The 22,943-nt window shown below is 38.1% G+C and overlaps 2 protein-coding genes across 3 annotated transcripts in view; both read right to left on the bottom strand.

Annotated features, from left to right (window-relative positions):
* Window positions 1-20,948, bottom strand: part of slc22a6l (solute carrier family 22 member 6, like) — a 35,127-nt gene extending 14,179 nt beyond the window's left edge. For both annotated transcript variants that reach the window (XM_017492856.2, XM_017492855.2), the window contains exon 1: window positions 20,939-20,948. The gene's annotated coding sequence lies outside the window, so the exon portion shown is untranslated. The remainder of the gene's footprint in view (window positions 1-20,938) is intronic.
* On the bottom strand, window positions 972-19,492 carry pygma (phosphorylase, glycogen, muscle A). Its single transcript, XM_017492879.3, has 20 exons — window positions 19,159-19,492; window positions 13,532-13,633; window positions 13,350-13,428; window positions 12,933-13,036; window positions 11,961-12,092; window positions 11,762-11,873; window positions 11,583-11,665; window positions 11,327-11,470; window positions 11,120-11,212; window positions 10,889-11,035; window positions 10,184-10,347; window positions 9,965-10,079; window positions 8,153-8,254; window positions 7,758-7,905; window positions 7,606-7,664; window positions 6,487-6,628; window positions 6,165-6,372; window positions 2,732-2,866; window positions 1,973-2,039; window positions 972-1,885 (listed from the first exon to the last, which is right to left on the bottom strand). Exons 1-20 carry the CDS (start codon window positions 19,399-19,401, stop codon window positions 1,736-1,738), a joined length of 2,529 nt encoding a protein of 842 aa, XP_017348368.2. The 5' UTR covers window positions 19,402-19,492; the 3' UTR covers window positions 972-1,735.
* Window positions 20,949-22,943: the final 1,995 nt, after the last annotated feature.

The raw sequence follows: 22,943 nt of genomic DNA, 5'->3' as shown, positions 1-22,943 counted from the left end.
AAGTCTTGAGTTGAAGATTAAAGCTTTATGAGTTTATCATTCTCTGGCAATGGGTGTAAATTGGCAGCATTCCGTATAGATGGGTAACCAGTTTGCATAAAGGGTGAGCATTGAGCCAGAACCAACACCTCTGGGTCAGCAGGTTCTGAGCACAAAACGGCACAAAGACCATCCTGCTGACTGTGTTATGGTCAACTTGACAGAGATGGAAGCATTTAGCTTTTCTCATGCAACACTGAAGTTTAACTAATTAATGAACATGTGTGACAGTTAACTCAGTACAAGTTTGCCTGTTCTATCAGGTAGGGAGCAAGATTGGGATTTTTTTTTTAGTTTCCTTCATATTTGTCTAATAACTTTAATTGGTTGTATTTCTCAAAATATAAACAAACCAGTAGCCAAATTTAAAGCGCGATGGCCCTTACCAGGCAGTTACTAAGGATGAATGAACGGTGTAACTGCATTGTGTAGTGACACGTGTTAGTGTTAGTTAATGAATGTGGTCTTTGTCCTTGAGCTTCATATCTGTCTGTGTAAAAGTAAAAATCAACTGACTTTTTGTTGTGTCCCACAAGATCCCAATCATGAAACATTTCTAATTTATATACAATAGGAATGCAACTTCATTGTATATTATATAAATGTGATGTATTTATATAATTATATAAATACTGTAATATTTTATTTATATATATATATATATATATATATATATATATATATATATATATATATATATATATATACACAGTATCTCACAAAAGTGAGTACACCCCTCACATTTTTGTAAATATTTGATTATATCTTTTCATGTGACAACACTGAAGAAATGACACTTTGCTACAATGTAAAGTAGTGAGTGTACAGCTTGTGTAACAGTGTAAATTTGCTGCCCCCTCAAAATAACACAACACACACACACACACACACACACACACACACACACACACACACAAAAAAAATGGAGACTGTGTGTTTATATCCTTTATTTATTAATAAGGCTGTAGTGCTGCAAGAGCAAACATCACCGGTAAAAGTGATCGGTTATTTATCTCAATATGCTGTCCTTATTTGTTAAAGGCTTACCACCGTTCTCCCTGATGCCAGTCCAAAACTAGCATGCGAGACCTTGCCAGTGTGTTTAAAGATTTACTTCTGTTACAAAAACATATTCCAGGTGAAAAACATTCATTACAAATAGCAGTGGTTCAGTTAGACTCACTCATACTTATAAACTGTACCTAATACATTGCTATAGAGTCAGCATTGAGCTCCATCATCAAGGACAAGCTAAGTAAAGCATGAATACAGCACTAATGATTTTAGTAGTCATAGTTATTTTCTTGAGAGACATACTTCCCATTAGAAGAGTTGGCTAGCTACTCAAAAACCCAGAAATCTTCAAACATATTGCATGCATTGACACCAGAAAGTGCATGATCACCACGCATCATTATTTTCACTCTGATGCAAGGAATAAAGCATGTGAGTTATTGATAAACGTCTTGTCCGACGACATAAAGATTGACAATTGACAGAATTCCTGTGAGTGCACGTGTATGAAAGCACTTAGACAGGAAACTAGGCATGACCATGTCACAATGGAGAACAAATGAACAGGCAGACATAGCTAAATGCATTCTGAAACAAATCTGTTTTAAAGATTGCTCTTAAAGACTCATGCAGTGCTGGTGTTGTGTCAGAGTCGGAGTTGGGCTTGGGAGGTCTGCGTGATTTATTTTGGGTCATCGGGAGCCGCTATCTTCTCCAGACTGGGTTCTATGCCCCAGATTTCACGAGCATACTGAGCAATGGTGCGATCACTGGAGAACTTGCCAGAAGCAGCGATGTTGTAAATCACCTTCTTGGTCCATTCCTTGGGTTTCTGTTTGAAGATGCAGATTAGAATTGAAATTAACATGAGAGAAGGTATAGACAGGGGAGTCACTCTATAATAAGTAACTTCACTTGCCTTGTAAAGGGCGCTGACTTTCTCTTGGCATTTGATGTAGTCCTCATAGTCAGCAAAAACCTTAAATCTGTATGGTGTTTGATCACAGGAAACATACAGCTTTTATCAGCACATTTGAGGTGACTTTTTTTTGCAATATAACACAGATGAACATTTACTATAAGTTTTGGTATTTCTAAAGGAGAGTTGAGTTTAAAGAAAAGGCAGCAGCTTAATTTTTGACTAGAAGGAGTTGAATAACTGTTCTGATTGTAAACGCCTTGTACTAATGCTGGCTAGTTACCTAACATAAAAGAAAATTAGCCTTTGGCTAAATCCAGTACAATGCATGAAATGGAGACATTTATGTTAAAAATTTTACATGGTCCCTTTTCAAATAAATAAATAAACTAAACTAAACTAAACATTATGCTAACTCTCTGTTTCATATGTACACAATAACATTGTAAAACAATATATTGCCTTTGTATGCTATTTGTCACAAATGATAAATATCAAGATGGTGTTTGTTGAATCTGTGTTTGGTCTACTACCATGTTATTAACTTTCATTTCACTTTGTTATGATAAACCATATCTAATTAAACCCAAACACCATGAAGAGTGGTGACAGCTTGATACCTTCCAATTTTACATGAGTAGTTATTTTACATGAGTAGATAGCTTTTACTTCTATACACAGGACAAGGGGATTGAAGTATTGAAGCAAATATGCAAATGCTGCAGTGACAGTGACTCATGTGTGCCACAGTGCTAGTACCTGTCATGGTGCATGAGCATATTGAAAATGCTACTGAAGAGGTCAGGCTGCTTTGGACTGAAGAAACCTCCTGCAATCTGGTCAATGGCCTGCTTCAACTCCGGAATACGGTTATAGTATTCGGAGGCATTATATCTGTAGAGCAGATAATAATAATAATAAGAAGAAGAAGAAGAAGTAGAAGAAGAAGAAGAAGAAGAAGAAGAAGAAGAAGAAGAAGAAGAGTAAGCAAAAGTAGAATAAGAGAAAGAAACATTGTTTTGTTTTACGTTACTTGGAATTTTTCAGCATTATGGATGTGACATTTAAACTCACTGATTTGAGTGTGTGTATATTGTTATGTAAGTTTTCAGTTTTTCAGTATTACTGTATAGATTCTTTTAAGGCACTTAAGTCAGGTAGAATTCTGTTTAATTCCGAGAAAAATCACACGGTTTAAGAAGAACAGAAATTACAAATCAGGAATTAAGAATAAACTAAGAAAAAAAAACCAATCTAACTCCAACCTCAAATAAATATTTTTGAGTGTTTAAAGTTTTTAAGGTGTTCCTATTATGCTTTTTCAGATATTACCTTTGTAGTGTGTTGTATAGCTGTTTGTGAATGTAAAGAGTCTGCAAAGTTTCAAAAATCAAAGTGCATGACAAATGGAGTTATTGACTCTCAAAAGAAAGAACCGATTCTGAACAGCCTGCAATGAGTCGTCAGTAATTCCAGACTTACTTCCTGTACAAATCTATATAGGTTTGTAACAAAAATCCCGCCACTGGTCTTCATCGGCTGCTCGCGATAAACATATACTTTGACCTGCCCTCAAACACTACTGCTGTAGTTGCCCTGAAAGATTTAGGTTCACGTTATTGCCATGTCTTGAAGATATTGTTTTCTGTGGTGCAAAAGCAAAACCACTTTGCATGAATTCCCAAAGGATGAGGATGTAACACGCCAGTGGTTAGAATTCATTTTAAAATGATACCACAGCAGTTCAACTCTGACCTTCGTTTGTGTTCCTGTTATTTAACTGTCGGCTGCTTCTCCAATCTACAAGTCAACGTGGGATTTGCGAAAGATTATTCATTATAGATGGGGCCGTACCCACTTTATTTGGACCATCTTGCACCTCTGGATCACAACCTGTAAGTATGATTTATTTTATATATATATATATATATATATATATATATATATATATATATATATATATATATATATATATATATATATATATATATTCTACCAAGTGTTCCAAATGTGTAGTTTTGATTTGTATATGTCTATAGCCAGTGCACATCTGTTAGCCTCTGCTAACATCAATTCATTTCTCATTTTATTTATATTTTATGAAGTTATTATAATATCTATTTTTATATTAAATTATTTATTTATAACTAAACACATTTTCTGTCTTTACATTTTATTGTTTTTTCTGCTTTGTTTATCAGTTGTTCCTTTTAGATCGGTTCCCCCAGTACAATGTTGCCATGTCTGCTGCTAATATTGTATTTTTTGGGTGATTAAATCAAAACATGAAAACTTGAGTTGACTTTTCTAGTGATATCTGGCAACCGTGAGTTTAAATGAAGTGAATGCGCGGTGCATGTGAGTCGGGACGAGTTAGTGAAGAGCGTGCAGAGAGTGAAGAAGAGCTGCAGTCAGTGACGTGCAATCAGGGGAGTGCCTCTCCTGGGTCATCATGAAATGTAAAACACAAATAATAATTAAAAATAAATAAATATTTGTCCACTGATCTGTGATAGAAATGTAATTATTATATTATTCCAATCATTCCAATGATTTTTATAGTCAATATCAATGAATTTGTGTATTTTCCTGTTCAATAGAAAGACGTGAAGGGAGAGCCGAGCCCCCTCTCGGATTTCGCAATCCCTCACAAACTGGGTTGAGCTGCTCTTTTTTTTTTGCTCAACTTGAGCACGTGCAATTGATCTTTCTGTATGTCACCAATGTAATGTTTGTACACACTTTTATTATATGTCCTCACATTCCATAGTCTAGGTCATGTATTTCACGTATGTGTATAACATATTAGTCTTGCTGATCTGCCATAAAGCTGCAGTGAAAAAGCAGGAGGGGAGGCAGCCAGTACCTCTGCCTCACTGAAGGGGGCGTGTGTGAGCATACAGGCTTGTTCTGCTATTGTTCTTCTTCACGTTACAGACAAATGGCATTGCGCGTAATATGCTAGCTAAAAAAGTCAATCAGAGAAATTCAAGTGCACCGCATCAGTCCATTTATTTTTTATTTTTTGCCCTGACTGCGAAAATAGAAGATTTTATATATATATATATATATATATATATATATATATATATATATATATATATATATACATACATTTATATATATATATATATATAAAGTTAAAACATTTCTCAAAACTGGACTTTCAATCAAAACTGGAAGGGATAAATAATGGAAGACTGATGCCAGAGACTTTTAAAACTTTTAAAAAACCTTTATTTTAAAGAATAAAACTACACTTGACTTTTTGTTGTGGACGGTATATACTTTCCTTTGTATTGAATGAGTATGAATTGTGGAATTGTGATGGCAAATTAAGAACACACGGAGGGTGCAGAGCAAATGCGCTCTCTCTGAGCCGCTATAAATTTAACGTTCTTCTTTGGCTAAATATGTACCTTACCTATGTGTGTGTAAAGAATGCTGATATGGGATATGAAACATAACCAGTAGTCAATGTGCAAGCAGCTTGTTGAATGGTGAATTTATGCTACTCTGTTGGATTCATATATTTGTAAATCTGACTTTGAAAGAGTCAGTGCCTCCCCAGCCACGAACCTCACCGCACGTCACTGGCTGCAGTGTACTGTATGTTTACAGACTGAACAGTTGCTACTCTTGATTATGATTGGTGAGGAATTATTGAATTTGATTCAAAGAAATCAAACCCACCTTGTAGCATTAGCATTATTCTTAATTTACTCCACCTGATGCCGCTGTGTCTACAGCAGGTCACAGTTGCAAGTTCAGGTCATTTTGTGTGATCAATAAAAGATGGCGGCTTGTGAGATTGTGAAGTTGATAGGAGCAGATGATGTACAGAGTTGTTCGGTTGACTGAGGTGATGAAAAGCAATGTGAAAATAACTGTTGTGCGGTGTAGATTCATTTTGGAGTTTTAGTTTTTATTCCGATTATATTATACAACTCCAAATAGGTCACTGGTGCAAATGTGAGTGAAATGGTCACACTGTAGAGCCCTGCATAAGTGAGCAACGATTTTCATGCTAGGACTGACATTTGCATGGATTTGCCCTACTATTTCATTTGAATTCATTCACAACTACCATCTTCAGCCATTCACCTTCAAACTCCAAAGTCCTTCAAACTCATTTTCTACTCATTAAACCCATGAAAAGGTTTCTACCATCCCCATGTTATTGTACTCTCACCCCTTCCTGTCCATGGCCTCCACATCTTCCATTCTCATGCCAAAGATGAAGAGGTTGTCCTCTCCGGCCTCTTCTGCCATCTCCACGTTGGCGCCGTCCATGGTTCCGATGGTCAGGGCCCCGTTCAGCATGAACTTCATGTTTCCTGTTCCGGAAGCTTCTGTGCCGGCGGTGGAAATTTGCTCAGACAGGTCGGCAGCAGGGATCGCTGAAGGACAGGGTATGCAAACTATTTTAATACTTTCTGTTATATTACTCAGCACTTCAATCACAAATCAGGAAGGAAAATCAGTATGAGTGTGTCAAATATATGCTAAGGCACCTTTTTCAGCCAGAGTGACTCTGTAGTTCTCCAGGAAGATGACTTTGAGGCGGTCGCCCACCACCGGGTCGTTGTTGACCACCTCACCGATGGCTGTGATCAGACGGATGATCATCTTGGCTGTGTGGTAGCCTGGGGCGGCCTACGATCGCAAGTGCACAAACTCACCTAACAAGTAAACTCGTAAAATCACTGAAGTAAATAGCATGAGATGAAATATTGTGGCCTGTTGTTCAATCCCTACCACCTCCCAGTAGGTGGATTGGTTATACTAAATTGCCAGACAGTGTGATGAATGTGTCGATGCATGAGTGTATTGTCACGCAGTGGACTAGAATTCCAGATAAGGTGTATTCACCCCAGGATGCACCTCAATCCTGACTAATTACAGAAGATAAAAGAATAAAATGTCATGGTCACTAGGCCAGTCAATTTTTTTTTTTTCAATTTCATTTTTATGCTGTGGTTTGGAAATCATGTGGTTTCAATTCTAATCATATACCTTTTGCCTTTGGCACTTGTTTATTAGGAAGAGGGATAGCGAGGGAGAATGGGGAAGAGGGGATGGGGTGACTTTAGCATATTATTGCCTGTAGCCAGTGCTGTGTTTTTGGCAGCTTTGATGATTTTTTGCATTGTGTTTTATCAGTAGAGTGGGGAGCATGAATTGGAGGTAAGACGGCAGATGGCAACCAATAAGCAGCATTTACATCTGTTCATGAACTGAGATAACTATCTATTACTTTGTATGTCTTTGTGTGTTTTCCCAACTTTTTGTTCTCCATCTTGTACCTGAGCAGATGTGTGTATAGCTTGCACAGTGCTTTTTTTGCCTGGCTCAGAGAAGAAATATGTGCAATTAATGAAAAAAATGTTTCTTTTGGACGTTGTATAATTAAGCCGAACTCCAGACTCCAGAGTTTTTTGCAGTGAGCATCAGTTGAGTTTGCTATCAGGCGTTTCTTCAATATTATGAGCTAATTTGTGTAGATTCAGGACATATTATCCAGTTAAAAATGTGGAATAGTTCAAGATAGTGAATACTTAGGCAAGACAGAGTATAGGTGCTATGCAGAGCTCTACATAGTGTCAAGTCTACAGGGCCATGATTCTGCACACCTTTCCACCAATCATGATTGTTCTGGGAGTCCACTGCTTCTTGGGATCCTTCTTGATGCCTAAGAACAAATGTTATGTGTCATGTGACTGATGGATGGATATTAAGATGTGTAATGGATTGGGAAATAGGAGCTCAGGAGAAAAGTACTCACGGTTATAGAAAGTGATAATGTGCAGACAGTTGAGCAGTTGTCTCTTATACTCATGGATTCGCTTGACCTGGATGTCAAATATGGAATTGGGATTGATCTTCACCTTGTAGTGTTCCTCCAGGTGGGTGGCAAACTTTAGCTTGTTCTCCTGTGAACACATACACGTGCACACACACACACACACACACACACACACACACACACACACACACACTGTTCATTTTGTCTTTGAAAGCTCAGCTCTTCGCTCTAGTGACAAGGTTGTGATAAAGGATCCCTAATTAAATATTCATGCACATCGCCGATTCAAAGGCAGGACAGTAAAAGGAAACCTACTAAAGAAATGGTGAGCATCAAAACTACAAACAAAATGCCTTACTCTTAATCTTACTCACCTGTTTGACTTTGGCAATATCATGAATGAAAGCATCATCGTTAACAAAGTTGTGTAGCTTCCTCAGTTGGCTCAGGTCTCGAATGAAATCCTCTCCTATTCTCTAGCACACACAACCACAAACAGCCATAAGACTATATATAAAGGTACAAATATGTATATTATAAACATGCAAACTAATCCCACCACATGAATTCTTTATAAGCATTAACAGCCAACTAATACTGTGCTTTGTTACGTGAATTTAAGCTTCTAGGTCAGGGGTGTCAAACACACAGCCTGTAGACAGGACTGGCCCAATAAAGGTTCTCAATCTGTCCCAGCCAATGAATTAAGAAGCCGTGTTCTAAATTAACATGGTCTTTGAAATGAAAGTTATGTCATTCTGTTATTCCACTAGGGGGGGCAAAATAAATCCATAAACTCAGTCATAAACTTGGCTACTGATAAAGTGTGCTAATGATATTTGATTTTATATTAGCAAGCAGAAAATGCACTCTGTATTCAAGTCTAAGTCCAACATTTTGCTTGTAAATGTGTGAATTGTGCAATATATATTTTCCCTCACTTGGCAGCATATGTTGTTCCAAAATGTGTACATATTGTTCTGCATTAATGGTGCCCTCACAGATGTGCAAGTTACCCATGCCGTGGGCACTGACACACCCCCTTGTGGACAGTGCTGATGTGTTGCATAGTAAAGCCTTAACTTGCATCTGTGTATGCAGCTGTGAATGGTGTTGACTGACAAAGGTTTACCAAAGTATTCCCGAGCCCATGTGAGGATTACAGACTCATGACGGTGTTTAAGACAGTAACGTCTGAGGGAACGGAGATCACGCGCATTCAAAAGTGATTTTTGGCCTTGCCCTTTACGCCCCTAGATTTGACCGGATTCCTTGAATCATTTAATCATATTGTGCACTGTAGCAGGTCAAATGCCCCAAATCCTACAGATTTGTCTTTGGGGAATGTTGTTCTCAAAATATTTCAACTTGTCACATCACTATTAGTCCTAAATTGCCCATGTCCCAACTTTTTTGGAACATGTTGCATGCATCAATTTCAATTTATCTTCAAATAACTATGCAGTTGATTAGGTAAAACATCAAATGCCTTGTCTTTATACGTATTTTGTTTAAATACAATTCAAAGAACATTCACAAATTACTCCTCTTTGTTTTTATTAGCCTTTTCCATACTGTCCCAACTTCTAAATTGTTTGGTTGTATAACAGTTCTAGGTTATATGATAAAATAATTAATTACTAGGAAATTTTGGGGGGTTTGATAATGGATTGTCGTAAATTCTACTGTTTTGTAGGTGATATATATTCAGTTCATTTGTGCATTCAGAATGTACCTACCAGATAAATGCTGATAAATGAACTAAGGTGATTAGTAGTGTTAGTATTCACTAAACTGGTCCTACCTACTCAACATTGGACTAAGTGTAAGTCTACCTAAAACTAAGTCTAAGTTTACCAAAAATGAGCTTAATACCCCTGTACTAGGCTAAAGGATGATTCACTGTAAACTAAAAACATGAACCAAATATCAACATGTAGCTGAATACTGTAATGTTATTGGGGGCCGCCAGCTTGGACAACAAAAGTCAAAAGTGCCACCTTCCTAAGTATAAATGTGGAACTGTAACACAAAGTTCTACACATGTAGTTCCACTGTTAACTTCAATTTGTAAATGAAAAAGTACATACCTTAACAACGTTGTTTACTAAAGCATTGAACATCAGAGACCAAGCATATCTTGGCAGATCAACTACATTAAAGTGAAAATTGTTTGAAATACTAACCTCAGCAATAACCTCAGCCAGGCCAGGGTTGCACATGACCAGCCAGCGACGAGGGGTGATGCCATTGGTTTTGTTCTGGAACTTGTGTGGGTCCATCTCATAAAAGTCCTTGAACCTATTAACACATTCCATAATGGATATAAAGCAAGCTGAGTAGAATATGATTTATCTTACAAGAGTGTGTGTGTGCATGTGTGTGTATGTCTGAGTCATACATACACAGTAGCTTTGAGGATGTCTGAGTGAATTTGCGCCACACCGTTGACTGTGTGGGCACCGACGATGCACAGGTGTGCCATATTGACCCTTTTAATTCCTCCCTCCTCAATCATAGACATGCGGCGTAGGCGGTCCACATCACCAGGGAACAGGGAGGACACACGCTGTACACAGAAAATATCACACACAGACTCTGTGAGCACAAACTGACCGGAATGGATGCTTATTATTGAAAAGACGTTTAAAGTTATAACACAGTTCACATAACATTGAGTTATTGTATAGAACGGCAATAGACACCATTTCCACATCCTCAAAAGGGCAAGTAAAAATGTTAAAACTTAAATCTAGATGGCCCATTAATGTCTGGTCCTGACATCTGGTTCCGGATGTGTCAGCAATATAGGCTCAGCCAAAAGTACATGACACGAGCGTCACTGACTGTCAGGTTGGATTAATCTACAGTCTGGGATAGAAAGAAAATCATCCACAAGTTTACATCTTCATACCATTCTGTATTTTTCTTATGACCATTAATGGTGCTGTTGCTCTTTTGTGGTTCCACAAAAAAAACAATAATTTGCTTTAAAACAGCAAATCTTCTGATGCAGATGTCTTTTTGTCTTTGAAAAACAAGGGGAGTTTAGCTCTACTAGCCCATCTACACCAGACACTCCTGATGTAAAGACTGTGTGCTTATCTGACCTCCAGGTGGCGGCGGTTGATCTCGTAAATGATCTCAAGGTGGCGAGGTAGCAGGGTTTGGAAGAGGTCAATAGGCCAGCGCTCCAAAGCCTCAGGCAGGACTGTGTGGTTAGTATAAGCACAGGTCTTCACAGTAATATCCCAGGCCTAAAAACACAACACATAGTGTTACTGAATGTCCCACAAATGCTTGAGAAAGATATGATGTTCTGAGTTCACGATTCCTCTTACATTCTCCCATGACAGCTTCTCCTCATCCACCAGCACCCTCATCAGCTCAGGGATTGCAAGAGCAGGATGAGTGTCATTCAGCTGGATGGCCACCTGAGGGCAGACAAGAGACAAATATGGATTGAAAGGCAGCAGACTCAACTAAGAAAGCTGGTTTCAGAAAACATGAGAAAAATGATGTGATGAACAAGAGTGTTAATCCTTTACCTTATCAGGGAGAGCAGTGAAGTCGGTGCGCACAATCTCTCTGGTGCCGAATTTGGAGGCCTTAAAGCGGCGGATGATGTCCTGGAGGGTGGCAGCCACTACAAAGTACTCCTGCTTCAGACGCAGTTCTTTCCCCTCAAAGAACTGCAAAGAAGCAGAAAGATGTGTGTGTGTGGGGGGTGGGGGGTGGGGGGTGGGTGTGTTAATATGATAATGAGCAAAGCAAACCAAGTTAAAATAAATAAAGTTAACTCACATTGTCATTGGGATACAGCACTCGAGAAATGTTCTCGGCCAAGTTGCGATCCAGCACGGCCTGGATATAGCCACCAACATTGACTAGAAACAAAAAGGAGGAAAATCTGTGTTTGATTCTGTCTCTTTCCAAGCATGGAAAGTGGTGCATAGCTTATCGCACAATTCTGTGTGCCTTACAGTCTTTTAGGTTGAACTCGCACGGGGCCTTGGCGGACCACAGCCTCATGGTGTTCACAACATTGTTCCTGTAGCCTGGCACAGGAGTGTCATACGGCAAAGCCAACACGACCTGCCAATACAAATGCATCAACAAAGATCACATGGCTTCCATCGTGTCTCAAAAACACACGCATATATAACAACGGACTGTGTTTACCTGAGTGTCTACCCATTTGACTCCATCTGGATGGTGCTCTGTCCTGCCGTAGAAGTGGACTGGACGCATGTATTCAGGGCGGGCTTTCTCCCAGGGGTTGCCATAGCGTAGCCAATCATCAGCTTCTTCAACCTGTTAGTTATTAAGATTTTTAAATCAGCTATATTGTCTTGTGATTATTGGGACAAGATCCTCTTTTAAGTGACGTATACAAAGAGGTGACAAATTAAAAGATAAAGCGGTGGTTAAGCTGTAGGGGGCATTTTGTTGGCATGGTTTGGGTCTACTTCTCCTCTTAGAGTAAGTGTCACTCCAAATCAATGTAAAGTTATTCTGACTCATTACCAGAGTTTTTGCATGGGAAACATGGTCACATTTCTAATCTACAGCATCTGCAATATGCCTTTTTTATCATCACCTGGTACTGCCACTATCCACACTATGATCCTCCTTTCCCTTTCTTTTTAATATATGTCTTACATCTAAAAATGTTTTGTATATTACAGATACACAGTCTGCACTTTCCCTTTGTTTGCCATAGCCTGTGTTTGTGGAATTGATTAGATATCATTCTGATTATTTGCTTTAAAGCCAGATTTTGGTAGCCATACACTATTTTTAAACTGCTGATCACCTTTATCTATAATGAAGCATTTCTATCCTGATGGGAGTGGTCTCTTCTAGGATGACTCCACTGCCATCCATATGCATGTGGGCTCACTGAATGAGGATATCCAACTGGGGGGAAATCTTTTCGACTAATGGTGCTCATCCCTCCAGTACAGTTTCAGAGATGTGTTGAATCAGTGCCAAGGTGCACTGAAGCTGTTCTAGAGGCTCATGGATTCCCAAGAACTTAGTAGCACACTGGATGCTGAAATGTTTTCTTTTAATTCATTACCCATTTGTTATAGGTATTATTGCCTATTATTTCCTATTTGTTTGTTTTGAAAGCAGTGATGTTTGACTCACCTGCCAGCCATGATCAATTTTCTGGTTGAAGATGCCAAATTCATAGCGAATGCCATAGCCATAGGCAGCCATACCAAGAGTAGCCATAGAGTCCAGGAAGCAAGCTAGCAGCGGGTATAAGAGGGATGGGATGGACACAGGGTGAGAAGGAGACAATTAACTACACTCTTTTAATGCTTTTTAGCTTTTGTCACCATTTTCAATGATGCAATCACTGGTGGTTGTCCTTAAGTGAAACGATGCCATCAGTGGTGATTGAAATTTAATTAAATTCCTTAAGACTGCCCCATAATGTACTATTATGTTCATAAAACCTGACGAGCCCTTTGTCTATCCATTTTTATAACCGTGACAAAAGAATCAATGACCATTTTAAAACTATAAAAGGACAAAGAGGAAAGAGAGAGGAGTGCATACCAGCTAGACGGCCCAAGCCTCCATTGCCCAGTCCAGCATCCTCTTCCATGTCCTCAAGCTCCTCCATGTCCAGACCCAGCTAGAACAAGAGCAGTTTTGTCACTGGTTTAAATAGAATTAACAAACCTAAGCTGTAATGCTTAATTAATGTAATGTTCTGTGGAATAGTGTGGATCAGGCACCTGGTACACAGCCTCATCACAAGCGTTCTCCAAAGCCAGGTTCACCATGGTGTTCTGCAGAGTGCGGCCCATGTAGAACTCCAGTGAAAGGTAGTACACGCGCTAGACAGAAAGAAAGCAGAGTGATTTATAAGCACCATGCAGTGAACAGGGAAGTCGTGACAGTAGGTTAAGGCTACTGGGCTACTGATCAGAAGGTTGTGACTTCAAATCCCAACACCACCAAGTTGCCACTGCTGGATGCTTGAGCAAGACCTGTAATCCTCAGACAGCTCAATCAAATTTTCTCAATTGTAAATGACCTTGGATAAAAGTGTCAGCAAAATCTAAATAGAAGCATAATGTATACGAATTGGATATTCCTTTGTGATTCCTGTAGAAACATTCACTTGAACCAACCAGTTCCATCTGACCTCATCAGAATGCGCTTCCTCCTCTTCCCAATATTTAAGTCACTTAAATATTTCCTCAAAATTCCCACCAGTTGGTTTCGAGAGAGGACCAAAAAATTTTATCTGATAAAATTCAGTGAAACTTGCTGGAATTTTATCTAGCTAATGTTAGCTAAGCCAGATGCCCAACAAAAGCCTGACTTATCTTTGAACTTATCTTTGAATTCCAAGAAAAGTAACAAAAACATTAACTGTTGAAAATACCTTCTGTGCAACTCAGATCTACATTCATAGAACATTTCTACATGCATTTAAATTTTAACTCTTAGTGTTGTATGTTTGTGGGTGTCTAGCATGCTCAGCTAGGTAGTGCAGTGCTTATTTGCTCTAAGGTTATTTATTTATGCTTCCAAGTACTAAAGCTAATGTGTTAAGCGTGGTTAAATGGTCCACTGTGATGCATGATGGAAGTATGCTGAGCTGTTACTTTGATGAGGCCTGGATGATGGACCAACGATGAACCAAAGAATTCCAAACTGTATAAGATACAAATATAGCAGTAGCACTGCCAGTATTAAATTATTTGATTGGGGAAGCTGCGAAACAGCTCATAAAGAGGAACACTCTTAATCTTCTAGATCGATATAGCAAAATATTAACATACTAGCCATTTTAGATTTCCTCACCAAGCATACCAACTAAGACTGCATGTTGGTGCCATTTGGTCCCCCATTCTATCCTGACCTTGGGTTACTGACTATTCTTTAGTTTCACATATTCAACCCAAGGTTCCTTCTAGGTTTCCTATAGGTTCTCCAGTTTCCTCCCACCTCCCCAATGCATGTAGAATAATAGCCTATGACAATTTACCCCTAGATGTTGATACACCAAAACCCTGACCTGAATGAAGTGGTTACTGAAGATGAATGATATATTAACTAAAATAAATCTTGAACAAAATAAACAAAATGACAAGGAGAGCTACAGAAAGTATTTAATTAAGGTTATTGACGATAATGGAGGCTCCATTAGTTACTAAATATACACGATCATATACTTTGACCTTCAGTGATCTTCAAAAACTCAATGATCTTCAAAAACAATTATGTATGAGCATAAAGAATTATGGTATGAACACATATTAGGCTCATAATATGCGTAAATAACAGTTATGTTTTGCTATTTACTAGAACTATAGAGCCTCCTGAACCTTTCACTGTCAGAACATGTTTTAATTTAAATTATTTGGGTTGTTATTATAGGTTGGTTTGTGAGTTATTTAAATTTGGATTAAACCCATCCATTTCGTGTGACAAGTGCCCTCCACTAATATTGGCACCCTTGGTAAATTTGAGCAAAGAAGGCTGTGAAAAATGATCTTTATTGTTTAACCTTTTGATCTTTTGTTAAATTTTTTTTTACAAAAATACTCTGCTCTCAAGGATATCAAACAATTGCAAACAAAGCACGTTTATAAAAAACAAAATTGGTGTGCAACAATTATTGACATAAGGAGCCCCTGAAGTGACTTTTGCGTGCACACGAGAAACTTTTCGTGTTACAGTTTCCGGTGTGTGTATACCTCTCTTCCGTCATTGCCACAGAGGATGAGATAGGGATGAAAATGTGATTACATACCTATGTCAGGAAGCAAGGACAGAAGTAATGTGTTTGTACTGAAGGCCAAGTTTAAAATATATCTCTATCAATTCATGCACATCCATGCTCTTGGTTTCTTTATGTATAAATGAACAATGGCAATGATGCAAACGGAAGAGAGTTATACACACACCGGAAACTGTAACACGTGCGCATACAAAAGCCTCTGTGATTTATTTTATTATTTTTTGCACACATCACTTCAGGGGCACCGTATTGGCACCCTGTCAATCAATACACACACACACACACACACACACACACACACACACACACACACACACACACACACACACACACACACACACACACACACACACTACTGCCAATTTTTCCCACTATACTGGATATAATTTATCTCCATTAAATTTGCATATATCAAAAGAAATACAATATATCTGGCTACTCTATTTGATTTTATTTTTATTGATTTTAATATATTATATATGTATTATTTATTTAATTGTTTTATTTCATCATTTTATTTTAATTACTTTTTTATTTAGTATTTTTAGAGGACTATAAGTTTTCCCTGGTCCATTAATCTAATGACTAGCTAACATGGGCCAACAGTTTATCTCAGTTTTGTTGGAGCCCATGGGGTTCAGGGGGTTTCCCTCTCGCTGTTGATGACACAGTTCAGTATAAATGGGTGTGTGAGAAAAGGGGAGAAGGGGGTTGGGGTGCAGTGGGTCTAAGAGTGGTGTAAAGGGGGAGAGGAAGGTCACTGGTGTTATGTAACAGTGGCATTTTGATTGCAGTAAAAATAACCAACCCGGGGTCAGTACAAAAGGTTATGGAGTCTGTAAGCCTGTACTGTCACAGTTACAGAAGCTATTAAAGTTTGAATATTAAAAAAAAAAAAGTTTGAATTTTGATAGATGGTTTGACCGTCATACATTCCTTAGATTTAACTACAATCTATATGATCCACTTTGCTGGCCTTGGTTTTCATCTCATCCTGGATTTCAGTCCTTACAGGAGAAGTATCCTATGGTGACCTTTCATCATATGAGAGAATGACTCTTGACCTTTGTAGCAAAGATACCTTAAACTCCCAGCAATCTTGGGCTTAGTGGGAAGAGAGAAGGTCAGTGGTGCAGGAACAGAACTGAACTATTCCTCCCTAATAACTTGGCTAAAATATGCCCACGCTGCTGTTAGCACGCTAGCACAACAACACAGTGTAGATATTTAACATGAAGTGCGCAGTGGCACTTCAAATTGGAAAATTGGAAACATTAATTAGAACATATGCTTGATGTCAGCTGTAATTTGCATTAAGTGGAACAGCTCATTGGGTTTCAGATGAGCCGACTTGTACACTAAACATGTATTGAATGTAGCATCAAATTAAAATGGAACAAGATTGAAGCTGCATTTTAATATAATGTGCGTTGAAACTCTGAAGCCATTTTAGTTGAACATTAGCAGAAAAAAAAAGTCAACTGAGGGATAAGGCTAGGATGGTGACTGCAAGCACATGTATGCAATGCAATGCCTATATAACATCAAGGTGCTTTATGTTTCACAAAATGATTAAGTTCTGCAGTTCTGTCAACAGAAATGGTTTATTCAGAGCGCATCATTGTTCCTCCCAGTGAGAACACAAGCACTGTATACTCAAAAAGACTCAGAGGTCAGTGTGAGTGGAACTCTCCTCACCTTGTCAGGAAGATGCACTGATCATTATTACCCACGCTTTATCATCCAGCATTGTAAACCAGTGTGCAATGTACACACTGCTCTAATATACTCAGAGATCATTAAGATAAATGTACTCTATTTCGGTGAAGATGATTTCCTTAGTTGTTGTATGTAGGCTTCCGGATCATCCCAAGATGAGGCGTTTATCAGCTAAGAGGTCAGAGAAGGTCAGGGATGGATATTTATGGTGACGTTAAGCTGTGATATTGAGAATGAGCTGTGGAAATGTAATAATACTAAATAACACACCACATGACAACCACAAGAGAGTTAAATGATCCTTGAATAAGCTTTTATTTGACTAGATGAAATTGAAATGCAAACACTTTCACTTATTTATCTCAGTGATTTAATTTTATTGCACACATTTGTGAATATGGCTTATTAAAGCACATTTTTCTTGCTTGTATCTATGGGAAAGGCCAAAGAAATGGAGCTGAGTGTGATTTGAACAGAATACAAGATTAGCATTATGGTCCGGGTTAGTGTTTGTATCTTTTCTTTCAGCTTTATTTGGATAAAATGATTGCATGCAATTTAATCACTTTCGCTTGTTTGAACTTGTGCACATTTCTCATTAGGTCAGGTAAGTGTTTGTAAAATTTAGGTATGAAGTCTGCTGACTCCGCAGGTGCAGAATGTATAAACAATGATGGACATGTTTCACACCTCTGAATTTAGGATGTCAATCAAAAATCAACATTATTTTGCCACAGTATTCAGTTCAGGTCTCCAGAATAAGCCTTTGATTAGAGTTCAGTCTCATATGTATTTTCTTGTTTTTTTGCAAAATATATTTTTCCTTGTGAAAAAAGAAATCCCAGACATCCAAACTTTTTAAAATTGATTTTATACACTTCACAGATTTTTAGTCTTTAGATTTATTGCTCATTTAAAAAGGCATTAACTGCATCAAAAAAACAAACTATGAAATGTGGTATGTATAAATGTCTAAAACAGATTTAGAAGGTTAGTGTCATGAGTATATATTACGTCTGTTTTCAAAACATCATCCAAGTTTTAATAGTATTTTTTCTCAGGTTTAGAAATAAATGCCTTTAAAAATTTTTTTTTTTCTGGACTCCCTGTATATGTCCATGTGAGTTTCCTCCAGTTTCTCAGGTTTCTTCCCAATTCCCCAAAACATGCTAATTAGCCCTTGTGTGACATGTAAGTGTGTGTGTGTGTGTGTGTGTGTGTGTGTGTGTGTGTGTGTGTGTGTGTGTGTGTGTGTGTGTGTGAAAGAGAGATTGAGATGGACTGGCATTCCATCCAGAATGTACTACTTCTTCATGCCCAGTGCAGTGTTCCTGAGATAGACTCCGGATCCACCACAGTCCTGACCAGGATAAAATGCTTACTGAAGATGTATTAATTAATTAATTAATTAATTAATTAATTTGTTGCATATACACTCTAAGAAGGGTATTAAATGGTATCTTTCCTTATAGCTAAGTTGGTACCCTTATCTTTTATACCTAATATTTATTTCCCACCTTTTAAAGGTGAGTAAAGGTAGTCATACACACTTTTCCATACAAAAGACACATGATGGTGAAAGGTACAAAAGGTTGTCACGCAAGCAACAAGGAATGGTACAGTTTGGTAGGCTTTTTCAGATTTAGAAATAAGCTATATATTTCTCCAAATTTGAGAAATACTCTGTATGTGCAAATACTAAAAATTTTATCAGATTATTATGTAAATGAATATTTTCGGTATGTGTTATATATGCATATATTTGTATATGCAGTAAATGTAACTGACATATCAGCCTATATTTTGGACGTAAAGAAATATATTCACATAGCCTCATGAAACCTTTTCAGCTCTCTTGGGTACTGGGAGTCTTTTCTGTGCTTTACTTACTTTAGGGTCTTTCTCGTAGTAGTGCTGCTGGGTTCGGATCCACCTGCCCACCAGGTGGTCCCTCACCGTGTGCGCCAGGGCGAAGTAGTAATCCCGCTTCGTCGCCACGTTTCTGTCCTTCACCAGCGTGAAGTGTAAGTGCCGGTTGAAGTTAGTCTTCAGGTCCGACACGTTCTCCACGCCGGCTAGACCTTTTACAGAAATCTGTTTCCTTCTCTCATGGTCCGACAGTGGCTTGGACATGATGGTGGATGAGCCAAGAATACAGTAAACACACAGAACCGATCTCAGCAGAAGCCCGAAGCTGTCACTGCAACGCCGCTTCAACCCTGACAGCTGGGCTGATTTAAAACCAGCCTCATTAATATTCATAAGTGGGTGGGTTTTTCATTAATAAGGCTGTGCTATTAGGTTTTATCTCTGGAATAGAAATATTAAGGTCTTTAATAAGGGAGTGGCTATAGGATGAGTTCAAGAGTTTATAATTTGTGCGTTGTGGCTGCACACATATTTTTTCCCAATAAAAGAAGTAATACCAGTGTGAAACTACAACTCCCAGAATCCCATGCTGCTTGACCGAGATCTCAGGCGCTCTGTGTGAGAACTGGAAAAGACTGAGACATTAATAGCTCTATGTGACCCGGTGTAAAGGCCGTGATATTTGAAAGGCATTCTTTGTGAATGTCAGAAGATATCACCATCTCGTCTAATGTTGCAGGACCTATAGGAGATCTGTACTGTAAACGTGTAAAAAAAAAAAAAAAGAATTAAAAAATTAAACTGGCGTTGCACTGAGTGTGTGCATAATTGTGCATTGCTTAGATTTTTTTAAAATAAAGGATTAACAAAGGGTAGTAAAATGCATGGCGTGTATTATATAAAAACAATAATACATCTTTAGTATAGAATGTCCCACCTCTGCACTGTGAGTGCGGGGAGCTTTCATGTTCTCCATGTACTACGGGGGTTTCCTCCAGGCACTTTGATTTTCTCCCCCATTCCAAAGACTTGCTCTGTAGGCTGGTTGGCATTTCCAAATTGTCCATAGTGTGTGAATGTGCATGTGATTGTGCCCTGCGATGGATTGGCACCCCATCCAGGGTGTCCCCCTTCCTTGTGCCCAAAGCTCCCTGGGATGGATGTACTGGATGGATGTACTGGGACTAGCTTTTATTACCTAAAGTTGTTTAACTGTAGGGTCAGTTCAGGTATACTGGGACATCAAGCAAACTTGGACGGTTCAAATTTGCAGTGTTTAATTTCCGTCCTGATGAGTCAATGTCAAAATGTTACTAAGCCCTCACAGTGGAACTGATTGTTAGACTTCATTCATGTGCCAAAAACCATGAGGTAGGAAAAATAACACACTGTATGCTTTGGCTGTTTTGTTTTTTTAGAAGCTTATAAAATTGTTATAATTTATATATCACATATTTATGATATACAGTATACGTACTACATAGTACATGCATGTAACAGTGCAGTACTGTAGTGCTGTAAAGCATAGTTAGTTAGTTCAAATAATGTACACATGTAACTTGTAATACAATTGTAATTGTAATCATTTTCAAGACAGCCCAAATGACTGAACTGTTTTTGGAACAGTATGGTTCAGGATAATTGGGACAGATATAACATACAATAAGTGTAGAGAGAAAAGTGAAGAGATAATGGATGCATGAATGGACACACAAAACACCTATAGATAAATGGTGAGTTCATGGATTTCTATGTGCATTAAATGGAGCATTATGAAGCATCTTAAGAAGGAGGGAAATACTGGGAAAGATGCTGCTACTGCAAGAAATAAATTATAAAATGCAACCTAGCTTTTAGTGGTGTTTTTCCTCTGTGATTGTTGCATAATTTGTTCCTATTGAATTTTAGAAAAGATTAGGTATGAATTTGGAAAAAACTGAAAGCTGTCTAAACCCTGTTATGGTTGAACGGCTATAAGAAATGGATTATAGAATTTTACATAGACCAACATATTAATATATAGTTATTATATATAGTTATAGTTACACAGTATACTGTGTTAATACAATACTAGAATATGTTGATGATGGAAGATTTTTATAGTCCAGTTATTAAATGAAATTAAAATATGAAAATATTTCTCAAATTGATCAAACATGGCATTAAACTTGCCTTTCTGGCTGGCTTTACAAAAAGGGTAGGCCATGCTGCTTTAGAATATGAATATAAATAGAAAGAGCACTTTATTCATCACAGAGGGAAATTCACCTATTACAGCAGCACAGAGAGTTAGAAGTATACTCAGAGTGAGTTAACATTATAAATGAAAAAGTGATAGAAACATTAGAATATGATAGAAACATTTTTCCTTCACATGTAGACATTCAACACCTTGAGGATTTCAGTTTCAGGTGTTGGGGATTTTGTTTTATCAATGGCAGGAAAGCTTAGACAATTTGAACATTCAAAAACTGTACCAGAATAAAAGCTAAGCTTTCCTTGTCACTGGGGTGGTACCGTCAAGTGTATTAATTTTTTTCTTTACCTTTAGTGTGTATCTATTCCATGGTAATGTGAATGTAGTTTAACCGTAAAAATTCATTTACATTAGGCTCCATAATTGAACCTGAAGTGCCACCTTAAAGAGGTGAAAGCAGGTTACATTAGTCATTTCATTTTCATCACACAGCCACTAGGGGGCGCTTGCACTCCCACGTGACCCAAAGCTACTTCAATGACAATCAGACCACATCATGCAGCATAGAGCAACTGTATCCACTTAAAGGAAACATTTTATTGGCTGAAGATCTAAATGTGGATGATGTGAAAATTACATGATCATGATATGTACCAGTACAGTATATACTCAAAAACCACTTTATTAGGAACACCTGTACACCTGCTCATTCATTCTGTTATTCAATTGAAAAACCAGGTGACCTTTTTCCAACCATCAGCTATCTTGTATCAATGAGCCTGTGTGCACTGTAGCCTCAGATTCCTGTTCTTGGCTGACAGGAGTGAAACCCGACGTGATCTTCTGCTGGTGCAGCCGATCAACCTCAATATTTGATGTGTTGCGCATTCGGAAGTGCTTTTCAATGCACCACAGTTGTAAAAAGTAGTAGTTTGAGTTACCATAGTCATCCTGTCATCTCAAAACAGTCTGCCAGTCCTCCTCTGACTCCTCCTCTGTCAACAAGACGTTTATGTCTGCAGCACTACCTCTCACCCACTCACTGGAAGCTTTTTTTTTTGTTTGCTTGTTTTTCACACCATTCTGTGTAAGCTTAGAAACTGTTGCGTGCAAAATAAACCCATGAGATCAGTAGTTTCTGTAAAATGTACTCGTTCTCAAAGTTTCTGTGTTGTTGCTGTCGTTGTTTTTTAACTTTAGGCACAGTGGTGACAATCACAACCTGATTACTTGAGTTGAACGGGTTTGACCCAAATCTCAGTAACTCAAAAACAAGTCTGGCATCTAAATGTGTTTTCTCAGTGGAAGTTCAAGAATAAAAAGCTCGATATACCTCCAATAAATAGAAAAAAAATACTACTGCATACATTTAAATAATGGTTATGAAATAAAGCTGCATTCATGTGGTGCATGGAAATAAAGTTAAAGGAGCTTCTGTGATGATGCAATTGCCATTTTAATGCCTTAATGCGCCCTTGTACTCAAACTAAAAAGCAAATGTATGAAGACCAACTTTTCTTACTTATATAAAACTATTGTACGCAACTACGCTGTTTTGCCTGAAAACGGTTTGCTTGTGACATGCTTGACTAACACGATGTACTTTGCT

The sequence above is a fragment of the Ictalurus punctatus genome, chromosome 18 (genome assembly GCF_001660625.3).
Source record: "Ictalurus punctatus breed USDA103 chromosome 18, Coco_2.0, whole genome shotgun sequence".
NCBI lineage: Eukaryota > Metazoa > Chordata > Actinopteri > Siluriformes > Ictaluridae > Ictalurus > Ictalurus punctatus.
This window is presented reverse-complemented; position numbering and strand designations above follow the sequence as displayed.

Bases quoted from the DNA above. Each gene is read 5' to 3' on its own strand.
- pygma (XM_017492879.3), bottom strand. From the start codon at position 19,401: ATGTCCAAGCCACTGTCGGACCATGAGAGAAGGAAACAGATTTCTGTA. The intron at 8,255-9,964 runs GTTAGTATTTCA...TGTGTGTGCTAG, and splicing joins TGGCTGAGGTTATTGCTGAG to AGAATAGGAGAGGATTTCAT. The intron at 6,373-6,486 runs GTGCCTTAGCAT...CCTGTCCTTCAG, and splicing joins AGTCACTCTGGCTGAAAAAG to CGATCCCTGCTGCCGACCTG.